Source organism: Thamnophis elegans, chromosome Z (assembly GCF_009769535.1).
Source record: "Thamnophis elegans isolate rThaEle1 chromosome Z, rThaEle1.pri, whole genome shotgun sequence".
Taxonomy (NCBI): domain Eukaryota; kingdom Metazoa; phylum Chordata; class Lepidosauria; order Squamata; family Colubridae; genus Thamnophis; species Thamnophis elegans.
In genome coordinates this window covers 60,428,530-60,446,205 of record NC_045558.1, presented here as the reverse complement: position 1 = coordinate 60,446,205, position 17,676 = coordinate 60,428,530, and the positions used below count along the sequence as shown (strand labels likewise).

Here is a 17,676-nt window from a genome sequence, read left to right as displayed (position 1 = left end):
ATTGGTTGACTGTTCTCACTGTCAGAAAATTTCTCATTTCTAGGTTGAATCTCTTCCTGACCAGTTTCCATCCATTATTCCTTGTCTGGCCTTCAGGTGACTTGGAAAAAAGCTTGACCCCTTTCCTCTTGTGGCAGCCCCTCAAATATTGGATCATTGCTATCATGTCTCCCCTGGTCCTTATCTTCACAAGACTAGCCATGCCCAGTTCCTGTAACCATTCTTCATATGTTTTAGTTTCCAGTCCCCTAATTATCCTGGTTGCTCTTCTCTGCACTCTTTCTAAAAACATCTTTTTTATAATGTGGTGACCAAAACTGAATGCAGTACTCTAGGTGTGGTCTTACTAAGGCTTTATAGAGTGCTATTAATACCTCCCTTGATCTTAATTATCTTGATCCCTCTGTTAATGCAATTTAGGATTGCATTGGGGTTTTTGGCTGCCACTGCACACTGCTGGCTCACATTTAATTGGTTGTCAACTAAGACTCCAAGATCCCTCTCACAGTTACTGCTATTAAGCCTGGTTTCACCCAGTCTATATGTATACTTTTGGATTTTCTTGCCTAAGTGTAAGACTTTACTTTTCTCTACATTGAATTGCATTTTATTAGATACGACCCAGTGTTCAAGTCTGTCAAGTCCATCTGAATCTTGAGGTTATTATCTAGGGTGTTAGCTATTCCTGCCAGCTTAGTATCATCCACACATTTGGTAAGTTCTCCTTCTATTCCCTCATCTTATTCATTTATGAGGATATTGAAGAGTATTGGGTCTAAGATGGAATCTTGTAGTACGCCACTACTTCCCTCCATGTAGACATAGACCCATTAAAGACCACTCATTGGGTACATTTTGTCATTCAGTTACAAATCCATCTGGTGGTGATCCTATCTATCCCACTGTTTTCTAGCTTGCCAAGAATTAGGTTGTGGTCTACTTTGTTGAATGCCTTGCTGAAATCTAAGTATGTTATGTCCACAGTATTTCTCTGGTCTACTAATTTAGTCACTATGTTGAAGAATGAAATAAGATTGGTTTGGCATGTTCTGTTTTTAACAAACCCCTGCTGACTGCTAGTTACTACTTTACTCATTTTTAGATGTTGGCAGATCTGTTTTTTATTATCTTTTTTAGTATCTTTCTTGGTATTGATGTTAGGCTGATTAGTCTGTAGTTTCCTGGGTCTGTTCCCCCCACCCTTTTTTTAAAGATAGGAACCATATCAGGAGTGAAATTCAGTAGGTTCTGGAGAACTGGTAGCATAAATTTTTGGAGAACTAGCAAATACCACCTCTGGCTGGCCTCAGAGTGGAGTGGGAATGGAGATTTTGCCATATTCTTCCCCTGCCATGCCCACCAAATCATATTTACAGAACCAGAAGTGAAAAAAAAATAAATTTCACCACTGAACCATATCAACTCTTTTCCAGTTCTCTGGTAGTTCCCAGTGTTCCAGGATTTTTGAAAGAGGTGACATCTGCCAGCTCCCTTAGAACTCTGGGGTGTGATCTGTCAGGTCCAGGGATTTGTATTCATCAAGATCAGACAGGTGTTCTCTTAAGACAGGTCCGTCTTACCAGGACTGACCTGGACTCCACTTGGACAGTACCAGCTAAGGCGCTGGGGGAATGTCTTGATCGGATTTTATGGAGCGAGTTTCAACTTGTTGCTCCTGAGGAAGTGGATAAGGCCATGGGAGCGGTGAGTGCCTCCACCTGTATACTGGACCCGTGCGCCTTCTGGCTGGTCTCGACCAGCAGGAAGGTGACACGTGGCTGGCTCCAGAGGATTGTTAACACCTCTCTTCGGGAGGGATCCTTCCCGCACCCTCTAAAGGATGCGGTGGTGAGACCCCTCCTTAAGAAACCTTCCCTGGACCCAGCCATCTTGAACAACTATTGTCCAGTCTCCAACCTCCCCTTTGTAGGGAAGGTTGTTGCCTTTCAACTCCGACAGACCTTGGATGAAACAGATTATCTGGATCCCTTTCAGTCGGGTTTCAAGCCTGGTTACGGCACGGAAACTGCTTTGGTTGTGCTGATTGATGATCTCTGGCGGGCCAGGGATAGAGGACATTCCTCTATCCTAGTGCTTCTTGACCTCTCAGCGGCCTTCAATACCATCGACCATGGTATCCTTCTGCGACGGTTACGGGAGGTGGGAGTGGGAGGCACCATCCTACGGTGGTTCTCCTCCTACCTCTCGGACAGGTCGCAGTCGGTGTTGGTTGGAGGGCAGAGATCGACCCCTAGGCCCCTCAAATATGGAGTGCCGCAGGGCTTGGTCCTCTCCCCCTCCTATTTAACATCTACATGAAGCCGCTGGGTGAGATCGGGATTAAATATCACCCCTCCTATTTAACATCTACATGAAGCCGCACGGGATTAAATATCACGAATACGTGGACGATACTCAACTGTATCTGTCCACCCTGTGCCAACCCAGCGAAGCAGTGGAAGTGATGTGCCAGTGCCTGGAGGCTGTCAGGGTCTGGATGGGAGTGAACAAGCTTGCACTCAATCCCGACAAGACTGAGTGGCTATTGATGCTCCCTCCCAAGGATGGTCCAGACATTCCACCTCTTAGCCTGGGGGGTGAAATTATACACACTTCAGAGAGGGTCCACAAATTGGGTGTCCTCCTGGATCCGCAGCTGACGTTAGAACATCATCTGTTGGCTGTGACCAGGGGGGCCTTTGCCCAGGTTCACCTGGTGCACCAGTTGCAACCCTATCTGGACTGGGAGGCCCTTCGGATGGTCACTCACGCCCTCGTCACCTCAAGACTGGATTACTGTAACGCGCTCTACATGGGGCTGCCCCTGAAGAGTGTTCGAAGACTGCAGTTGGTCCAGAATGCAGGCCCGAGTGATAATGGGTGTACCTAGATACACCCACGTTATACCTATCCTCCGCGAGCTGCACTGGCTCCCCATTGGTCTCCGGACACGCTTCAAGGTGCTAGTCGTTACTTTTAAAGCCCTACATGGTTTAGGACCTGGCTACCTGAGAGACCGCCTCCTTCCATTTATCTCCCAAAGACCAATAAAATCACACCGATTGGGCCTCCTCCGGGTGCCATCGGCCAGTCAATGTCGGTTGGCGGCTCCCCGCGGGAGGGCCTTCTCTGTAGCTGCTCCGGCCCTATGGAATGATCTTCCCATAGAGATCCGGACCCTTACTACTCTTCTGGCCTTCCGTAAAGCTACCAAGACCTGGCTGTTTCGGCAGGCCTGGGGCTGTTGATTAGTATCCAGCCCCACGCTAACAGTATGCATGGTGTGAAATTTTAATAATTGTATTCTTATTTTAATTTTTATATATGTTTTTTGTCTTGTTGTGAGCCGCCCAGAGTCCCAGGGGAGTGGGCAGCATACAAATGTCAATAAACTCGAAACTATTATTTTTGCTTATTTTAACATTTATTTCTAGTCTGTCTTTTACAGTTATATTTGTGGTAGGTTGGGTTATAGTTTCTTTTTGTATGAAGACCGATGCAAAGAATGAGTTAAGCAGCTCTGCATTCTTTCTGCTGCCTGTTACTTCCTTGCTGTCTTTTCTCTTTAGTGGACTGACTGTTTCCTTGATTTTTTTTCTTGTTATTTGTATGTTGGAAGAAACTATTTTTATTATCTTTGACTTTTGTTGCCAGTCTTTGTTCATTCTGATCCATTGCTTTCCTGAATTTCTCTTTGCAGATTCTGGCTATTGATATGTTGCCTTAGTTGTGTGCCCCTCTTTCCATTTTTTGTACTTGTCTTTTTTGTCTTTCAATTTGTCAGAGAGATCTTTGTGCAGCCATGCTGGTTTCTACTTGGATTTCTTGTTTTTCTTTTTTAGCAGTATTTTGCTGGTCTGGGTTTTTATGATCATATTTTTCAGAGTTTCCCAAGCTTCTTGAGTTCTTTTCCCCTTTATATCTTTCAAAGATCCTGGAGCACCAGGGAAACTGCCAGAGGACTGGAAAAGGGCTGATGTAGTTCCCATATTGAAAAAAGGGAAAAATAGATCCAGAAAATTACAGACCCAGCAGCCTGACCTCAATACCAGGGAAGATTCTGGAAAAGATAATCAAGCAACAAATCAGCAAACACATAGGAGCAAATAAAATAATTACCAAGAACCAGCATGGGTTTGTCAAAAAAGATCATGCCTGACTAATCTTATTGCATTCTTTGACAAAGTGACAAAACTAGTGGACCAGAGGAATGCTGTCGATATAATTTACTTGGAATTCAGTAAGCATTTGACAAAGTAGGCCATAACCTACTACTTGACAAAATAGAAAAATGTGGGTAAGATAGCATCACCACCAGATGGATTCGTAACTGGCTGACTAATCACATTCAAAGTGTAGTCGTCAATGGAACTGCATCTATATGGAGGGAAGTATGCAGTAGGGTACCACAAGGTTCTGTTTTAAGTCCAGTACTCTTCAACATATTCATCAATGATTTGGATGAGGGGATAGATGGAAAACTGATCTGCCCCTCCCGCTCACTGTTTTTTGCCCCTCATTTGCCTAGAGTCATGCCCCGTGACATAGCTGCTGCTACTCTCTGGTTCCCTCACTTGCTTTGACCAAGCTGCCCAGCTGATCTCTGCCTGGTGAGTCTTTCTTCACTTCTTCGCAGCTATCTCCCCTATTGACCAGCTATGTTTGCCTGCTTTCCCTGTGGCCTTCCCAGCAGTCCCTGTGGCCCAGCCCACTTACCTGCCTTTAATATTCCCTTCCACACAGCCCAGCCATGCTTGCCTGCTTTCCATTCTCCATTTCACGTGGTCCTGCCATGCTTGCCTGTTTTCCCTGCTCTCTTCCATGTGGCCCCCAGCCCAGCCCTGGTTGCCTTCCTTCCTTGTTCCTTCCACACAGTCCCACCATGCTTGCCTGCCATTCGTCTTTTCCTCATGCCAGCAGCTCCCTTTCTCATTTCCCTATTGAGCACAGTGCCCACAATGCCTGCCTAAGGTTTCCCCTCTTGCAGCCCGGTGCTGTGATGAAGGAGAGGAAAACATTGGGAGAGGCTTGTGGCTAAAAAAACAAGCATTGCAAAAAATGACAGTTGGTCTTACCTGAACTGCATGTTTAAGAGTAGGTGTGGGAGGAGTAACCATTGGGTATTAACCCAGTCTTCTTGCCCTTGGAGTCTGAGGATAACCTTTTGAAGCCACGCCTCTGATCCTCCTCTTGCTCTCCCAGATTAACCGATAGTCATAGCAGAGTCCTGGAAGGAAAGAACACAGAACAGCACAAGCACATATCCTTCCTATTGACCCTGAATGACCACGGAGCTAACTCAGGCCCCTGGCGTGGGGTGCCCTAAACAAAGGGGGGGGGAAGTGACTCCTCCCACACCTACTCTTAAACATGCAGTTCAGGTAAGACCAACTGCCAGTTTCCAGAGTGAGGTGTGGGAGGAGTAACCATTGGGACATACCAAAGCTAGATGTCCTAGGGAGGGATTATTGGGCCTGAGCCCATTGAGAATCTAGGACTCCCTGCAGCACCCTCCTACCAAAGGCTGCCTCCGCAGAGGCGTAGGCATCTAGACGGTAATGTCTAATGAATGGGGAAGAAGACGCCCAGGCAGTGGCCCGGCAGATCTCTTCTCTGGGGGCCTGGGTAGCCCAGGCTGCTGAGGTGGCCGCACTCCTGGTGGAGTGCACTGTGATGCCTTCTAGAACCTGAATACCCCGTGCCTGGTAGGCCGTGAAGTGGCCGCCCTTATCCACCTGCTGATGGTGGCTGGGGAGACCTTAGCACCTCTGATGGAAGGTTAATATGACATGAAGAGGGCTTCTGAATGCCTAAAGGGAGCCGTGTGCTTAAGGTAAATGCGCAAGGCTCTTCTGATGTCTAACCTGTGCCACGATCTTTCCCTATCCCCGGAGGGCTGCAGACAGAAGTCCGGCAGAACTATCTCTAGAGCCCTGTGGAAGGGGGAATTGACATTGGGCATGAACGCGTGGTCCAATCTGAGGATTACCTGGTTCTTTAGGAATGTGCAAAGGTCCGCTCTGGTGGAGAGAGTGTTGATCTCAGAAACTATCCTGGCAGAGGCGATGGCGACCAGGAAGACGACCTTAAGAGTCAGAAATTGAAGGGAAACCTCCCTCAAGGGTTCGAATGGTTCCTCCGTCAAGGCCTGGAGGACTGTAGGTAGGTCCCAGGAGGGGAATTGATGGACCGCTGGAGGTTTCAGATTCGCCACTCCCTTGAGGAAACGCTTGAGGACCGGATGTTGGGATAAGGGTGGAGCGTCCCCCCCCCCCAGGATGGTGGAGAGGGCCGAGACCTGTCTCCTAAGAGTGCTGGAGGCGAGGCCCTTCTCCAGGCCTTCCTGCAGGAAGTCCAGGACCTGAGGTACCGAGGCCGAGGCAGGCTGAATGTCCCTTGCCTTACACCAGTCAGCAAAGGCCACCCAGGAGGCGTTGTAAATGCAGGTGGTGTATTGCCTCCTGGACGCCTCGGATGACCTTGGAGGAATATTGGGCCTCTCTTAGCTGCTCCTGCTCAATCGCCAGGCGGTCTGATGGAGCCACTCTGGGTCCGGATGCTCCAGAGACCCCTGATGTAGGGACACCTCCCCCAGGGGGATCCTCCAGTGGGGAGCTGAGGACAGAGCCACCAGGTCTGCTAGCCAGAGGCGACGTGGCCAGAATGGAGCCACTAGAATCATCTCTGCCCCCTCTGACACGAGCCTCCTCAGAACCCCAGGAATGAGGGGAAGGGGGGGAAATGCGTAAAGTAGACCTGGTGGCCATCTGCAGCAGAGAGCATCCATGTCCATGGCTCCTCTGGAGGGAAACCTTGCTATGAAGTTCGGCAGCTGGGCGTTCGCTGGAGTTGCGAAGAGATCCACCGTCGGTTGTCCGAACCTTTTGCAGATCCACTGGAAGACGCTGGGGTGGAGCTGCCACTTTCCGTTGTTGATCATCTCCCTGCTGAGCCATTCCACTTGCTGATTCTCCATCCCTGACATGTGTTCCGCTCTGATGGACTGGAGATGTCTCTCTGCCCAGTTGCCTAATCGGAGGGCCTTGTCACGAAGGGCCTTGGAGTGGGTGCCCCCTTGTCTGTTCACGTGGGCCTTGGCTGCCACGTTGTCCATCAGGATCAGGATCTGATGACCGGTGACTGTGGTCTTGAAGTGTTGAAGGGCCAGGTGAATGGCTCTGAGCTCCAACCAGTTGATGTTGTTGCATAGATCTGTTGGAGTCCAGCGTCCCTGGCCATCTGAGCTTCCAGGTATGCTCCCCAACCGAACAGGCTCGTGTCCATCATGAGAATTTTCCTCCTTGATTCCTTGAAGAGGGATCCCTTGCTCAGTGCTGGGGTCAGCCACCAACGGAATGAGAGCAGCACCTGGGGCGGCACTCGTATCTTGAATCTGGTGTCACTCGTCCCCGCCCTCTGGTATGGAAGCAGGAACCACTGCAGCTCCCTGGCGTGTAGGCGAGCCCAAGGCACGATCCCTATACAAGAAATGAATTTCCCGAGGAGGCTGGAAAGAAGAACTACAGGGACAGAGCGTAATCTACGAACTTCATTAATTAGCTGCACAATACTGTCCTTTCACTCCTGGGGGAGGAACACTTCCCCAGAAACCGAATCTATAATAGAGCCAAGGTGTTGGAGCCTGGTAGATGGGACCAGCTGGCTCTTCTCCAGGTTGATGGAAAATCCCAGGGAACTGAGGGTGTCAATGGTGGTGCCCAGATCCTGTCTGGCTGTGGCTGGGGACCTGGCTAGGACTAAGATGTCATCTAGATAGCAAAATAGGCGAACCGGTAGGGAACGCAGGTGAACCGCAGCTGCAGCCAGCACTTTGGTAAAGGTCCTGGGGGCTGAGGCCAGCCCGAAGGGGAGGGCCCTATATTGGAAGTGCTTTCCCCCATGTGAGAACCTAAGGAGCCTGCAATGTTCCGGGGTGATGCTGATATGGAGGTAGGCCTCCGTGAGGTCAATGGAGGCCATGAAGTCACCCTGTCGGACGCCCTCTAAGATGGACTTCAGGGAAGTCATCTTGAATCTACGGTAGTCTACCCTGGAATTGAGATGTTTAAGGTCCAGGATAGCTCTCCACCCTCCTGAGCTCTTGGGAACCAGAAACAGGTGGGAATAGAATCCGGAACCTCTCTCCCCTTCTGGGGCTACTTCAATGGCGTTGATATCCAGAAGGTGTTTGATGGCCTTAGCCTTAAGGGCTCGTTTGGTCGGATCAGCAGAGGAGGTGAAGGTACGGAACCTGTTAGGGGGTTGCGAGCGGAACTCCAGGTGTAAACTGTCTGGAGGACCCACTAGTCAGAGGTGATGCATTCCCAGGCATCTGCGAAAAGGGTGAGGCGACCACCAATGGGGTGATCCGTGGCTGGATCACTTGAACCTGCAGAATGGGCGACCACCTCCTCCTCGAAAGGGCCGTTTGCCTTGCTACTGGCCCCTGAATCTGTCCCTAAAGGACTGCCTGTCCCCTTGTCTGTGGAACCTGGGGGGTTGGTACCTGTGAGACTGAGCCTCTGAATCAGGCTGGCGGAAAGACGTTCTCCTGGGGTAGGGGGCGTGTCGGTTATCCGACCGTCTGCTCGTGACTGGGAGGACCTTATTCTTGTTTTTGTCCTCCACCAGAAGCGGGTCCAGCGAGGCACTGAACATCTTGTCCCCGACGTAGTCTGCTCCTGCAAGGTGCCATTTGGCTCGGCACTCCGCCTGCCAGTGGCACAACCACAGTACGCACCTGGACGCTACGGAGGAAGATAAGGCTCGGGATGCATACTTAACTGCATCCAGGGTAGCGTCCGCAGATAATTGTGTGGCTGCCAGGATCTTCGAAATGGCTTGCAGCAGTCGCACCTCCGTGGCAGGTGTCAGCTCTTTCAGCCACAACACCATGGATCTGTTAAAAAAGAAAGCAGAAGCAGCCACCCTAATGGCCCAGGTTATTGCCTGAAAGGTTTTACGTATCATGGTCTCCGCCTTCTTATCCTCTGGCTTAAGACAGTTTGCAATGTCTCCTGTCACCGCGGATGAGGCTGAGGCTAGGGTGGCGATCGGGTTGTCCACCTCCGGGAGCTGTCCACCTCCGGGAGCTGGAGGGCCTGGTCAAAGGTGGGGTTGAGGTTATAAAACCTCTGCTCATTGCCCCCCCCCCCCCCCGGATTGAGAAAGGTCCCTGGTTTAACCCACTGGGATTTTAGGACCTCCATAAACAACTCTGGAGTTGGAATCTCCTCCTTTTTAACTGGGGGTCTATGAAAGGGGCCCTTTTTTCTCCCCTTACTGGTGCTAGGTGTGGCAGTGGTCTCCGTGGGTTCTGGAGGAGGGTCCAGATCCACTGTGTCCCTGGCTTTACGGAATAGGGAGCTAAATAGGGAAGGGGGAAACAGGCCCGTGATGTTGGGAGCGTCCGTAGACTGAGCATCCTCATCCTCAGAGAACCCCACGTCTTTCAGCTCCCCTTCTTCTAAATCTGAGGCCTCACTGGCAGTGGAGGGAGAAGGGGACCTATGTTCTCTGGCCACCGATGCTCTGGGAAGAGTCTGATGATCTCTGGGCTGGTCCCGGGATGATCCCTGTTGTGAGGCCTGGGGTTGGTGCTGCATCCCAGTGGCCATCACTTGAGCTAAGGCCCTGGCTAGAACCTCCTGGAAACTCTCAGGTAGCTCTGGGAGGGCAGGGCGGAGCTCTGGGGGCTGTAGGTGATCCCTTGCCTCTGGGGAATTTGGTGCCAGCCTGGGCCTAGCTGGGCTGGAAACCCTGCGACCAAAGGGATCCCCCCTCGCTTCAGAGAAATGAGCAGGCAAAAGGGGGGGAGAAATGGAGCTGTGCCTTCTGCCTGAGCCCCTGGGGGAGCCAGGGGAGGGAGGCTGGGCATCTGCCAGTGCAGGGAGCCTGCAGGGGGAGCGTGACCTAGGGCTGATGGTTGCCCTAAATCTCCTAGATGAGGCCCTGGTAGCTCTGCCTCCTTTGGGGCGAGTCTTCTTAGTGGATGCCCTGGGGGTGTCCTTCCTGGTGGGGGACCTCCCTCTGGTGGCCTGGGAAGCCCCCCTGGAGGTCCCTTCGGCTGGATCTGGGACCCCTAGGGATCTCGGCCCAGCACCCCCGCTCCTCTCCGTGCTCGTTTTGCACTTACTCTTTTTCCCGCTCATCTCTCCTCTCTCTGCTGGCTCAGCTGCTGACACAAACCTCTTCAGGCTTCTTTTTCTTCTTCCAGCCACCGATCCGTGGCTCAAGAGCTGGCCTGCACCAAATTCAGGCCCCTCTGCGGATCCACCAGCAGAGTGGGGGCCGTTCTAGGCCTCTTCCAGCCTCCTTGGTGCTTTTTGAGCACTCCCGGCTACCGTGGATGATTGCCAGTCATGTGCTCAGCCACGTGCTCAATTCAAAATGGCGGCCACCAGCCTGCGACCCGAGCCTCTGCAGCTGGAGATCGCTGGGGCGATCCTCTGTGGATCCCCGGTCCTCTGGAGCCTTAATTGGGTGGCTGGAGTGCGAAGGCCTCTCCACACACTCCGATCGGTGCGGAGGCTTCTTTCCCTCCTGCGCAACCGTCCGGCCCATTGGGGAGCGCGCGCATGCTAGCAGGGCAGCAAGGCCTTTGCTAGCAGTGCTGAGCACGCTGGAGGAGAGATGCAGCACTGGATCTTCTTGGTGAGATGAGAAAAGCTGAGAAAAATGCTAGGAAAAAAACCTACACTAGAAAAACCTCTAAAATTCCAAAGTGAGGGAGAATCAGAAAACAATCCTTCTGGGCTGGAGTCTGAGGTTAATCTGGGAGAGCAAGAGGAGGATCAGAGGCATGGCTTCAAAAGATTATCCTCAGACTCAAGGGCAAGAAGGCTGGGTTAATACTCAATGGTTACTCCTCCCACACCTCACTCTGGAAACAAAAGAGTTTTTGTTAGTTTGTATTTTGCAGCTTACCATCACAGAAGTTTGTTTGAGTGTCTGTGTGTGTGTGTGTTGGGTTCAATGATGGATTGCAATGGCTGGTTTCATCCAAAGGAGTTTTTGTTTTGGTTGGGTCTCACTCTCCTAGCCTTAGAAGGAGAGAGGGAAGGAGGAAGGGAATGGAGAGAGAGAGAGTGAGGGAGAAGGAAGAGACAAGAAAAAAAGAAAGATAGGAAGGAAGGAAGGAAGGAAGGAAGGAAGGGAAAAAGAAAGAGAAAAAGAAAGAGAAAGACAGAAAGAAAAAGAGAGAGGGAGAGGGGAAAGTGAATGACATAGTTGCATGGATGGATGGATGGATGGATGGATGGATGGATGGATGGATGGATGGGTGGGTGGGTGGATGGATGGATAGTTAGGTAGATAGATACATGAAGGGAGGGAGGGAGAGAAAGAGAGAGAGAGAGAGAGAGAGAGAGAGAGAGAATAGGAGAGGAAGGAAGGACCACAAACCATGGCCCTAGTGTGGCTTCAGGAGATGCTTTAAAACAGCCCAGCAGTCTAGGGCTGGAAGGGATTTCTGAGGTCATCTAGTCCAATCCCCTACTCAGGCAGGAGATCCTTACAGAATCATAGAATAGTAGGGTTAGAAGGGATCTTGGAGGCCATCTAGTCCAACCCCCTGCTTATATCATCTGGATTATTTTGGTGCCTCTAACAGAGAGGAAAATTACCAGAAAGGAGAAGTTTACTAGGACAAGGCTGCCATGCAGAGGAAGGCAGAGATAGTCTTTCACTTATGAGCACAATTGAGCCCAAAATGTTGGTTGCCAAGCAAGAGCGTTGTTAAGTGAGTTTCACCACATTTTACTCAATCCATCTCCTGGCTCTAACAGTCATGTGCAGACTAGAGAAGAAAATCTGAAGGCACGTGTAATGTTGTAATGTACAGAAGTTACAGTTAAATGTGTGACAGAAAGTGGACTCTGGGTGTGTTTTTCCAAATGCAGTATGTGAGGTTGAATGTGCATAGTTTTAGAAAAGCTGTGTATGTGTACATACACATACAGTATATATAGTAATTTATCTTTTTGTGTACCTATACACACTCTATACTATGTAATATTCATGTACACATATGGCATATATACATATGATTACATAGTATATTTTGGATGTTCAGTAGTGATAAATAAATAGACAGGAAAATTGTATCTTGTTGAGGCCTTTGAGACAAGGAGAAGCCAGGCACCCTAACCCTAACCCCTGACTTGGGTGATGTCAAGTTGGCCACATCCCACACCCACCAAGTCACATGACCACCCAGCCATGCCCACCCAGTCACATGACCACCAAGCCATGCCCACCAAGCGAGCCACATCCACAGAACCAGTAGTAAAATAATTTGAATCTCACAAATGTCTAGGCTGCATAAACAGAGGGATAGAATCAAGATCTTGCGAAGTATTAATACTACTTTATAACGCTTTGGTATTCCACACTTGGAATACTGCATTCAGTTTTGGTCGCCATGATGTAAAAAAGATGTGGAGACTCTAAAAAAGTGTAGAGAAGAGCAACAAAGATGATTAGGTGACTCAAGGATAAAATAAACATATAAAGAATGGTTGCTGGATATGTCTAGTCTTATGAAAAGAAGGATTAGGGGTGACATAATAGTAGAGTTCTGATACCTCAGGGGTTGCCACAAAGAAGAGGGAGCCAAACTATTCTCCAATGCACCTGAGGGTAGAACAAGAAGCAATGGGTGGAAACTAATCAAGGAGAAGCAACTTAGAACTAATGAGAAATTTCCTGATAGTTAGAACAATTAATCAGTTGAACAACTTGCCTCCAGAAGTGGTAAATGCTCCAACACTGGAGGTTTTTAAAGAAGATATTAAATAACCATTTGTCTGAAGTGGTTTAGGGTTTCCTACCTAAGCAGGGAGTTGGACCAGAAGAACTCCAAGTCCCTTACAACTCTGTTATTCTATTCTATTCTATTCTATTCTATTCTATTCCAAATTTTCATCCAAGGAATCTTTCGCAAGTTCTCTCTGAGTTGGTTAAAATCAGTTCTTTTAAAATCTAGGACTCTGGTATCATTATACTCTGTTGCTTGTTTTTGTGTTATGTTGACATAGTATGACATGGTCATTCTCACCCAAGTTTCTTGCAGTTTTAACTCCCTCCATCACTTATTTTCTGTTTGTAAGAATTGAGTCCAGTATGGCTGTCCCTCTATTTCTATCCCTCTATTTCCCTCCTCTACCTTTTGGACAACAAAGTTGTCAACTAGGTTGATTTCTCACTTAGTGTGGAATTAGTCTTCCAATTAATGTCAGGATAAGTGAAGTCCCCCTTTACTATTGTTTCCTACATACACTGTATTTTTCGGAATATAAGATGCTCCAAAGTATAAGACATACTTTATGTATAGGGAGGAAAACAAGGGGAAAAAATCTGCCTCTGCCTCCCAGCAATTTGCCTCCTTGCAGCAAACAAAAAAACAGACCGAAATTTTCACCTTCTTTTAGGGGAAGGTGCATCTTATACTCCAAAAAATAGGGTATTTTTTAGTTGGTTAGCAAAAAGGACATCTATTTTTCTGCTTGATTGGGTGGCCTATAGTATATACCTAAGGTTATGACATTTTTTTTCTTTTATATTGACCCATATGCATTGTAGGAGGCTTTCATCTAGGAGGTTTTTATAGTCACTGAATCTTGCATCTCAGTGCTCTATATATTGCTCCACACCAAACAAATTCCAAATCACACAATCCAAATTCACAAGGCAGTATGTGTGTCACTCATACATAATCTGCTCTTCCATTCCCAAACAATATTCCCCTAACAAAGGGGAATGAAAACTGAACCAGGCTTTATGTCATTGTACATTTCCATGATACTTTGTGTGTGTGTGTGTGTGTACACACACACACACATACATAGATATATAATTTACAATGTTCATTTACATAAATATTTTGTAACAATATTGTGTCATGTAACATTTCATTTGTTATGCTTAAATTTAATCTTTTTTGCTTAGCCCATTCCCTTGGTCATAAAAGACTGAGGAACGAAGATTAAATAAAAATGCAAGAAGTACCTACCTCAAAATCCCAAAGAACAGAGAAATCCATAGCAGTGGGTTGTTCAGCCCTGGGTACAGTTTTTCTAGGTATTCTCCCATATGGCATACCCATTAAAATCTATAACCAAATTATTTTTAATGCTATGTGATGGGCTAAAAATTTATCACCTATTAATAACAGAATAAAACTCTACTTCAGTTTATAAACAGATAAGGACACAGAAATAATGAAAAAGATTGGAAAATATTCATTTCTAGTCCATTATCAAAAAGGAAAAGTGCTAAATGATGCTTAACCATATAATTGCACATACATCACCTGCAAATAAGAGTTTGTAATACAGGCTTCAACTGCCAGATGTACAAGATGGATTCAGAAGAAATGGAGGTATCTGAGATCAAATTATTAACTAGTTGATAATGAAAAAGTTGGAAAAAGACATCCACAGTTGCCTTATTGATTATTCAAATTATTCAGATTGTTCTACTTTATTTTTGTAGATTACATCAAATTATAGACATTCCTTAAGCACTATATTGGGCTGCTTCATCTCCTGTGGAAGAATTGGTATGATAACCCAGAAAGCAATAGTTAGAATTGAATATTGAAAATGGTTGAAAATTGGGAAAGTATATGCTAGGATTCAACCTTTTAATTTAATTTGTATGGAAAATATAATGTGAAAATGATGGATTAGAACAGTGGTCCCCATCCTTTTTGGCACTAGAGACTGGTTTTGTGGAAGACAATTTTTCCACAGAATGGGGGTGTTAGAAGGAAGATTGTGCAATCTAGATCCGTAGTTTACAATAGGGTTCACACTCCTATTGTAGAATGAGATTCTAATGCCTGATGATTTGAGCTGGAGCTGAGGCGTTGATCTAGCACTGGGAAGTGGCTGCAAATACAGATGAAGCTTTGCTTAGTCCTAACAGATCACAGACCAGTTGTAAGAGTTTCTCTTCTAGCTTAAGAAAGTGAAGACTCTTGAAACAGTGTATTTCAAGAGGAAGCTTTTATTAAGTAGAATGGAAACCATTAAGTTCAAAGCAACATCTGAATCCCCTTAGGCAAGTAGAATTAAAGCAGTAGAGATCCCTCTCATTAGTTAGAATGTAGATTTTAACCAATACACAAGTGTGAAGATGTTTCCTTTACCAACTGCCCTGAGAATCAAACAAACATACATTCCCATGGCTATCTTCCGTTAGACATTAAAGTGAAACGTCCCACATAGCCATTATAAACATTCCCACAAAAGGTAAGGGGATCTCAAAGTACTTTGGTGCTAGGAAACCAGTTGTAAAATATCAGTTGGCACTGCTAATAAATTGACTCTAAGGCTCCCCTCCTCCCAATTGAATGGCAGTATCATTTTTAGGGATCTGACACCAATATTGATTCATGATCCAGAGGTTGGGGGGCTCTGTATTAGAAGAAATAAAAATTGGAATTAACAATGTCAGAAGAAAATTGACCAATCTCAAATATGGTGATGATACCATAATGATGGCTAGAAGTAAACAAGAGTTATGCAATTTGTTGATAGAAATGAAGGGAGAAAGTGTCAAAACTTGCCTGCTCTTCCATTATATAAAGTGTATTCAGTTTCCAGTTATAGCAGATGGGTATGATAGCTGGACCATCAAAACAGGCTAATGAATAAAAATACCTTTAAATTGTGGTGATTAAAAATAGCATTGAGAACCCCTTGAACTGCAGTAAAAACAAAGGATCTTCTTGTAATAATGAAGTTAAAACTTAGATAAATGATGAAAAGTCATAACCTTGATGCTGGGAAAAATTAAAGACAATAAAAAAGAGAAAGACAGAAGATACTGTCACTATGATACAAACATGAACTTAGAAAAGCTCAAAGAAGCAGTTACCAATAGACAATTGTAGTAAAATGGTGTCTATTCACAGAAGAAACTGAACAACAAAATAAACAATGAGGCAACTGGCTTGCCACCTGGTAAAGTGGAGGCAATAACTGGGATGAATTAGAATTAGGATATGAATTAAAAAGCAAATTTCTCTCAATGTGCATAAAATATAGTTTGATTGAATTCTACTTCTATTAGCTTTAATAAATATTTACCAAAATACATGTTTATTGAAGTCCTTTATAGCTTATTCTTTGCTAATAAATATTTGAAATAACATAGCTTTAGGACTGGTTGTGTTTGTTGCTACCTTTGTTTTCCACCTTTGCTTCTTTTTTGTGGTCTTATTTTACTTTTTATAGTTTTTGTGCTTTTTGTGATCTACTAAGAGTCATCAAGAATTAGATGATATATAAATTGAATAAAGTGACAAAATAATCAATTGTTTGGTTGTAGAACAATTGAGAAGAATACCATAACTTGTATTCTGAGAAATTCTGAAAATGCTTTCTGTTTTAAGGACAATTTCTAAATAACAATATATGGATAGTTATAAAAATAAAATTATGCTTACAAACATTAAAAATAAGTAATAATTGCCAGATAGAATTGATCTGAAACATAATACTAGCAAGTGTTGATGCTAATATTTATAAAAAATCTGTTATCAAATGATCTAATGGGAGAAAAACTAGGAGGAACATCAGTTGGAAGTTAAATATTTAAAATAAATAGAATTCTTTCCCACCTATAGAATAGATATGATAAGAGGATTTTTTATCTATTTTTTCCTTATACTGATATATTTTCTTGCATGGTTTTTATCAGTCCTATTTTTCATTTTTGGAAATAAAATATTGATAGTAACAATGTTCACAAATATGCAATGGTTTAAACTATTCCAACTTCACCTTAAATAATATATTTCATAAGTAGAAATGTGGATTTCATTTATTTTTGGCAGACAGAAAATCTATTTTTGCAGAAACTTCATGGGTTATTTACTTTTGAATGCACTAAAAGCACTGTATTCTTTTCTCTATGTAGTATTTTAAAGTTCTGTGAAAAATGAAGATCAAGTTGGGTCAATTATTCAAGCTTGGAGAGAACTGTTTTAATATTGAAACCTAAAGTTTGTACCATAATTACTGTAGCAATGTATTTGCATATAGGTATGTGCATGAGAAAATGTATGTAAGGACTGAAAATAAAGGAATAGGATGATAACCACAGGATGACAAAAGGAGGAGCTTGGTATGATGCATGTGTTCTGTCCCCCAAACCTCCAAATGATACTGATGCCGGCTTGGCCATCTGCCATGACTAATGAAGTAGATAAGCCACCCTTTGGCTAGGAGCCCAGAAACTTATCTCTATGAAAAACCAAACTCACGGAATTAACGGACTTCTTCAAACTTAAATGGATTTTTCCTGCAAAATTCCCCTCCCGTCGTTCCACCTATAAGCTCTCTGGGAGGAGCCAATCAGTAATCACCTGTGTCCTATTTCCTTCTAAGAGCCTGTTTCCACAGCTGCTGTCAGGGACAACCTCCCCCTGTTCTTCTTCATTGCTCCCTGGCTCAGACACCATTTGGTGACCAACAGGACTTGCTAATCCCTGTTCTGACTCTGAACACCCCCCCCGAGTCTTCCTCAGCCTCCAGGGCAGTCTCATAATGTTCGTCGCTGTCAGATTCCACCAACAGCTCAGCCAGCCGCTGCTGGGACACAGCACTATCCCTCACTGTTGGGCCATTCCCCCGGGTCTGATGTTCAGGGTGTGGCCTACATGGAAGA

The 17,676-nt window shown here is 45.8% G+C and overlaps 1 protein-coding gene across 1 annotated transcript in view; it reads right to left on the bottom strand.

Annotated features, from left to right (window-relative positions):
* TMC2 (transmembrane channel like 2) overlaps positions 1–17,676 on the bottom strand; it is a 144,322-nt gene that overhangs the window by 99,066 nt on the left and 27,580 nt on the right. The window contains exon 5 of the mRNA XM_032235864.1: positions 14,012–14,110. Coding sequence (XP_032091755.1) covers positions 14,012–14,110 — 99 coding nt within the window. The remainder of the gene's footprint in view (positions 1–14,011; positions 14,111–17,676) is intronic.